Genomic DNA, 7516 nt, shown 5'->3' on the forward strand with positions numbered 1-7516 from the left:
ACTATTCCCCAAAACTTGTTATTGGGGATTGTTGTAAAAAAAATCCCTAAAAAAATCTAAACCTACAGCAGACTGCTAATAACCAATCTATAAAATGTTTAAAACAACCACGTGGCCACGGCAGTCTGCTATCCTCTGTTGTGCTGCCCGCTACAGCAGCCGATGAGCTGATGGATATTGATCCTAGTACTCTACAATGTGAGGTGATGTGAGATGATGGATCAAAAAACAAGAACATATATATTCATCGTTCATTTTGTTCGATGACTGAAGAAGCAAGCACCGGAGCCCAGTAGGCCGCCGCCTGTTGCTGATCAGCATGGACGTCGTGCTTTCTCTACCAAAAGAACTACGCGCGAAAAAAATACACGGAACCAGGTGCACTGAAGCAATTGGGAAACAATGTGTGACACGTAAATTTGAGGGAGGAAAGGCAATGGATTCGGGACACGAATAATATGGGGGAAAGAAGAGGGAACTGTTGGAGGGCATAAAAAGCATTTTCTTCACATAAAACTCTTTTGGGGTTAGTTTACATGTTTTCTTGGAGATGCTCTAAGTAAATAATTCTAGCACGGTCGCCATAACGGAACGGTCAGAGTCAAACCACGTCCACACTTCCCCACGGCCACGGCCCCTTGCACAGGACTGTTATGCCGCCGTCCGATGGGATCGGACGATCGGCATCTAACCTCGGCAGACGGGCCACACACACCTCAATGCAAGGACAATGCGCACCCGCTGCCGCATGTTACTCCAATAAATTTCGGACACGTACAGGCGGTATAGCCAGTGCGCAGCGCATCGTCACCCAGCCCCGGACCCCCACTCTTTTTTTTTTTCCTTTTCTCTTCTTCCGGAAGTCCCAGCCCGGCAGTCCACCACTCCACCCCCTCCCCCGCTGCTCCAAAAGGCGGGCACCAAACACCAACCCGAGCCCCGAGCACGAGCGCCCAACCAAATGGCGCCGCACACCACCGCTGGAGGCGGGGGCGGAGCCGAGGATGAGGTGTCCGAGGCGGCGGCTGCATCCCCCGCCCTGCGGCACCGCCACGCGGGCAAGGGCGAGGGGCTGGGCGGCAATGGCGGCGCTGGGGCCGACGGCCAGGCGTCCGTGGAGCGGGTGTTCGCGGACAAGGCGGTGCCGTCGTGGCGGGAGCAGCTCACGCTGCGGGCATTCGTCGTCAGCGCGCTGCTGGCCGTCATGTTCAGCGTCATAGTCATGAAGCTCAACCTCACCACGGGGATCATCCCCTCCCTCAATGTCTCCGCGGGGCTGCTCGGCTTCTTCTTCGTCCGCATGTGGACCGCCGCCGCCGAGAGGATGGGCTTCCTCCGCCAGCCCTTCACCAGGCAGGAGAACACCGTCATCCAGACCTGCGTTGTCTCTGCCTACGGCATCGCCTTCAGCGGTCGGTACCCAACCAGACCCCTCCCGTCCCGAACTAATTCGTAATTTCCTATCGTAGCCGTTCTTTGCTTGACACGAACTTGTAGTGCTCGTGCTTTTGGGAGCGGTTGTTGCGTCGATTTCATGCTCGCCTTCGTATGAATCGTCAGGTGTGCCATTCGAATTGTTTGAGCCGCCGATGTGTCGTTCGAATTGGTTGAGCCGCGGATGTGTCGTTCGAATTGGTTGAGCGAACAGCGGATCAATGTCTTTGTTTGGTTTGTCTATAGTGGCTTTTGGATTTGGGAGTATCATGAGTGTATAAGGCAGATAGGAAGAGCCACAGGGGGACACAAAGCGTTCGCAGTTCGCTGTAGTTGGTAAGCCTGGAACGTCAGGGAATCGGTTGTTCTTTTGTCCCAAAAGAAAACACCAACCTATCTCTTTCAATATCGACTCAAAAGTAGAGTTCTCGGCAAAAGTGAAACGATTGGTATATAAAGGACGAGAAAAACTTTAAATCTTCTTGGTCGTTTCGGACATGTTGTTCAGTGTGTCACTGTTAGGTGGACTCACGTTGATTATGTGGTCTCAAGGAGTGCATGATTGCTAGGATAGTCACCTGTTTCAATGAAATGCATAGAAACTAGAGATGAAACTGACGAAAGTTTGTGGTTGCTTCAGTTGCTGAATATAAACATGTAAAAAAGTCAACAAAAATATTCTTCAAATATTTGGTGCTCATGTGTACTCAGGACAGGCTAAAACAGATGAGTCTGATTTGGTTGACTCTTCTTAAAATAGATGCATGGTGCATGCGTGGCCTTTTTCCTTCAGCAGACATGACACATGCATCTGAAGCATTGGTCGAACATAAATAACTATTTATGATCTGCAGGCTTATTTATGAACCATGTTATTTTGTGCGTTGATGCCCAATCTGGCATGTGCAACCACTGGTCTTGCAGGTTGAAATAATTTGAAATTGAATAATAAAACGACATACAAATATGTTGTTCAGCTGGAATTAAAAAGTTACTCATCAGCAAGTTTAATTTTGGCACACGAATGACTTTGATTAGAATAGAACTACATCATAGATAAACTTTGAGCCTTTACCTTTTTGCCTTGGTATGGTAATGGATAAGGTCACAACAGACATACAAAGGGATATCCTTGATGTATGCTTTTTATGCACGATGTAGTACTAGCTGATAAAAGTTGGACAATAGTAAATAGGAAACTAGAGTTTTGGCGAGAGACTCTGGAGTCCAAAAGTTTTAGACTCAGTAGAACTAAGACCAAATATATGCGTTCTGATTTCCACACTACACATGAGGAAGGAGATGTTAATTTGGAAGGTCAAGTAGTGCATAGATTGGACACCTTTAGGGGCCGTTCGGCAGCCCAAGATTGGTTCCAGCTTAGGAACCGTTCCACACCGGGATAGAGTGGATCCGGGTTGTTTTACTAAATCTTGGCCTGGTTTGATTTCACGTGTTCATAGGCATGGCTCCAATCCAAGTGGAAGAGGCGTACAAAGGCCAAGAATGCCCTGGTTTCATTCAGGATTGATTCTATCCGAACAGCCATTTAGGCTTTAGTCCAGTTTTAATCCCAACGACATAATTTCAGACGGAATGGGCCGTATTCCAGGCCATTCCAGGCCAAACCGAACAGGGCCTTAGATATTTAGGATCAATGAGGATGTTGATGGAGATGTTAGCTATTAAATCAAAACGGGATGGGTAAAGCGGCATCAAGCATCTAACGTTATATATGACAAGAGGGTATCCAGAAGCTAAAAGACATGTTTTATAGAACGACGATTAGACCTGCTATGTTGTATGGTGCAGAATATTGTCCTGCAAAAGACTACATGTTCGATAGATAATTGTTGTGGAAATGCGTATTTTGTATTGGATTTGTGGCTATACAAGAAGGATCGAGTTTTGAACAATAATATATGTGATAGGCTTTCACCATTGGTTAAGATGATTTGGACATGTCCAAGTCCAACGGAGACTTTTAGAGGCACCAGTGCATATTGGTATCATAAGGCGCGATAGCAATGTGAAGCGAGAAAGAGGAAGACCGAAGTTGACATGAAAAGAGATAGTAAAAGAAGACTTGAAAGAATTTAATTATTCCCAAAGATTTAGTCTTAAATAGGATTACATGAAAAACAACTATCTATGTACCCGAAGTCCTGAACCTTGAATTGTTGGGTTTTAACTCTAGCCTATCAAACTTGCTTGGGATCAAAAGTATGTTTGTTAGGGTTTAACTCTAGTCTACCCAAATTTACTTGGGACTAAAAGGCTTTGTTTTTGTTGTTATATGTCCTTCATTGTGCTACAACGCTTTCAGGAAATGAGTATTTATCTTGTTTTGAAGTGGTCGTAGACTCATAGTGTGATCAGATCATTTAAGGCATAAAACAAGTAGCATGCTGTCCAAATCAAATAAGAATTCATTGTTTTTCCTGTTCGAGAGTGTGACTCACATCACTGCATCAGTTAATATGTTGCGTTGAAGCCAACAAAAAAAAAGCAAAACGGCTTATGCTCTTTTATTCAAATTAATCAGGTGGCTTTGGCAGTTATCTATTTGGAATGAGTGACAAAATAGCTAAACAAGCAACAGAGGCTAAAGATGCTAATAACATAAAGGATCCTCACCTTGGATGGATGATAGGGTTCCTATTCCTTGTCAGTTTTATTGGTCTCTTTGCACTTGTACCCCTAAGAAAGGTATGTCTCCAACTATTTTCTCCTTTATGTTCTTACTGATTTACTGTATGGAAGCAAACTTGTTCTTATCAGCTTAATCTTGTTTCAGATTATGATTGTTGACTACAAGTTGACCTATCCAAGTGGCACAGCCACTGCATATCTCATCAACGGTTTTCACACACCTGAGGGAGCCAAGCTTGCAAAGTATGTCCATGCAGTTCTACTTTTGGCTACTTTAAACTTGTGAAACTATATCCATTATTTTCACCACCTTGTCCTTGTTGTGCAACTCCACTTACAATGATAATGATATATTTCAGGAAGCAAGTAAAGACGTTGGGCAAGTACTTTGTGTTTAGCTTTTTCTGGGGCTTTTTTCAGTGGTTCTACACTGCAGGGGATGAGTGTGGATTCAAAAATTTTCCAACATTGGGCCTTGAAGCTTATAACAATAGGTCAGAACTGTGAACTATCCTACATATGACACTTGCTGAGTATAATGTCCAATATGTGAAATATTTTATACTAAATCCATCTGGTGAGAGCTTGTGAATTCATCTGTGGCATCTCTTGTTATACTGCACAAGTAAAACAACAGTTATTTATGTCAAGCATCTGAACTTCATATTTGTGTACATATGGACAAAATCAATCTGGACCTTTTGTTCAACGACCTTCGATTGAGCATGTGAGGTTTTTTTTGCAAATATGTAGCTGGGCCGTGGGCGTGGGGGAGAAGAGCGTGGAAGGTATTTTACGTAAAACACGTTAGCCGAAGATTGTTGGACAAAGAGTTCAGATTGATTTTGTGCATATGTACATGAAGTTGATCTTGTGCATAGGACATTTCCGATTGGCTAATCGCCAATTTAGAGGTATTGTCTCCAATGCTAAACATGGCTTATTGTCTTTCAGGTTCTTCTTTGACTTCTCTCCTACATACGTTGGAGTTGGCATGATCTGCCCATACATCGTGAATGTGTCTGTTCTGCTGGGTGGTATCCTCTCATGGGGTTTAATGTGGCCTCTCATTGCCAAGAAGAAGGGGAGTTGGTACCCAGCTAACCTGGAAGACTCAAGTTTACATGGGTTGCAGGCTTACAGGGTAAACATCGATCCAACTTTTGGCTGTTCTCTCCTCTTTTCTCAAAGCTATATCATTCAGCTTCATCGCATACGAACATTAGTTTTGTGACCAAGAATTCAACTGCTAGTTCCTTGCAATGGCAGGTTTTCATTTCCATCGCTTTGATCCTTGGGGACGGTTTATACAACTTCATTAAGGTGCTGATCCGCACAATTGCGGGTTTCATATCAATGGTGCAGCAAAATTCAAAAAGCATGCTTCCTGTTTCGGACAATGGCAGTTCCATGTCCAGTATGGAGGCTGTATCCTTTGACGATGAACGTCGCATTGAGAATTTTCTGAAAGATCAGATTCCCAAGTCAGTTGCATACGGGGGCTATGTTGCAGTTGCTGCTATATCTATTGGCACCCTTCCTCAGATCTTCCCGCAGCTCAAGTGGTACTACATTTTAGTAGCCTACGTCGTGGCACCTGTGCTGGCCTTCTGCAATGCTTATGGAAGTGGCCTCACTGACTGGTCTCTCGCCTCCACCTACGGCAAGCTCGCTATCTTCGTGTTCGGTGCATGGGCTGGCCTCTCACACGGTGGCGTGCTCGTTGGGCTCGCAGCTTGTGGTGTCATGATGAGCATCGTGTCGACCGCCTCAGACCTGATGCAAGACTTCAAGACCGGGTACCTGACGCTGGCGTCACCGAGGTCTATGTTCATCAGCCAGGTGATTGGCACCGGAATGGGGTGTGTCATCGGGCCCTGCATCTTCTGGCTCTTCTACAAGGCGTTCGGTGACATTGGCGAGAGCGGCACCGAGTACCCGGCGCCCTATGCCATCGTGTACCGCAACATGGCCATCCTCGGCGTGGATGGCTTCGGCTCGCTCCCGAAAAACTGCCTCACCCTCTGCTACATTTTCTTTGCGGCAGCGATCACTATCAACCTTGTCAGGGACCTGACCCCCTACAAGGTGTCGAGGTTCATCCCGCTGCCAATGGCAATGGCGATTCCGTTCTACATCGGGTCCTACTTCGCCATTGACATGTTTCTGGGCAGCGCGATCCTCTTCGTGTGGGAGCGGCTGAACAAGGCGAAAGCGGACGCATTCGGACCTGCGGTCGCGTCGGGGCTGATCTGCGGAGACGGCATCTGGACCCTGCCGCAGTCCATTCTGGCCCTCGCCAAGGTGCAGCCCCCCATTTGCATGAAGTTTTTGTCCAGATCGACCAATGCCAAGGTGGACAGCTTCCTCGGCTTGTCATGATTTTACACAGAATGGCAAGTAGACACGCCCTCATCCTGTAATTATTGGTGCAAGATGCAATCACCAGGCTACAGCTCTGTAAAAGAGAAGAGGTTTTGCTGTGGAGTGACCAAAGCTTTGTCCGTGTAGTCTGTGTCAAGAGGAAAATACTCAATGGCCCTCTGCCTTTTTTTGTGCAATTATTAACTAGCGTATTCACAGTTATAGGTATTTTTGAAATGTGAAACGTTCACTACAAATTTTTTTTTAACGAATGGAGCTTTTGAAGGTGGAGCGGCAGCTATAAGGTGTGCGTTGGAAAAGGGTCCATGAAAGCCTAAGGGTTATGGTGTGATCCTATTTATGGTCCGCTGTGAAAGACCAAACTCCTTGTAGTTCTTTACTTTAGGGAGTAGCATATAAGCCGTGTTAATGCTACGATCCTGAAAAGGAAAATGAAGGGGTTGATGACAGTGGCGGCGACACGAGGGGAGGCGTTGATGCTACGATCCTGAAAAGGAAAATGAAGGGGTTGATGACAGTGGCGGCGACACGAGGGGAGGCGTTGATGAGGCGAAAGGGTCAAGGGAAAGGGATGATGGATGATCAAATAATATTATACATTGGATTTGAGTGAATATATATGTGAGGGTTATGGAGCGATATGAACCATTCATTTTGATGTTGTGTTAAGTCTGGGTGTAATTTGATTGATGGATTTAGTGAAGGTTATGAGTGTTGAGGTGATTTGGTTGGGTATGTTTTGTAAAGTTAAAATTGATGAATTATATAGTAGTATAAATAAACCTATACGAGAAGCTGAGGCGATAGAAATTTTAGAATGTCGAGCGCCAGTCTACAGGAATAGCCAAGTCCTGATTAGTAAAATACGGAGTCTATAGGTATGTGGATGCACGACATAGTTAGGTACTTGGTCCAGAAACGGAACAACATAGAACATCTAATACAAGTCTTATCAGTCAAGAGAGAAGTCTAATCTATCCAAGCCAATAACTATGTCTAATGAGACTCAAGGCCTGCTGTTAAGGATATATACCAAAGGTATCTC

The 7516-nt window shown here is 45.4% G+C and overlaps 1 protein-coding gene across 1 annotated transcript; it reads left to right on the forward strand.

Annotated features, from left to right (window-relative positions):
- Window positions 1-842: 842 nt before the first annotated feature.
- LOC100272237 (uncharacterized) lies at window positions 843-6671 on the forward strand. Its single transcript, NM_001158813.2, has 6 exons — window positions 843-1412; window positions 3980-4143; window positions 4232-4329; window positions 4446-4580; window positions 5041-5230; window positions 5356-6671. The coding sequence occupies exons 1-6, from the start codon at window positions 962-964 to the stop codon at window positions 6466-6468; spliced, it is 2151 nt and encodes a 716-aa protein (NP_001152285.2). The 5' UTR covers window positions 843-961; the 3' UTR covers window positions 6469-6671.
- Window positions 6672-7516: the final 845 nt, after the last annotated feature.

This window comes from Zea mays, chromosome 4 (assembly GCF_902167145.1).
Source record: "Zea mays cultivar B73 chromosome 4, Zm-B73-REFERENCE-NAM-5.0, whole genome shotgun sequence".
NCBI classification, from domain to species: Eukaryota; Viridiplantae; Streptophyta; class Magnoliopsida; order Poales; family Poaceae; genus Zea; species Zea mays.

Coding starts and splice junctions, on each gene's coding strand:
- LOC100272237 (NM_001158813.2), top strand. CDS start 962: ATGGCGCCGCACACCACCGCTGGAGGCGGGGGCGGAGCCGAGGATGAG. Junction 4,144..4,231: donor CACTTGTACCCCTAAGAAAG/GTATGTCTCCAA, acceptor ATCTTGTTTCAG/ATTATGATTGTTGACTACAA. Junction 4,581..5,040: donor CTTGAAGCTTATAACAATAG/GTCAGAACTGTG, acceptor ATTGTCTTTCAG/GTTCTTCTTTGACTTCTCTC.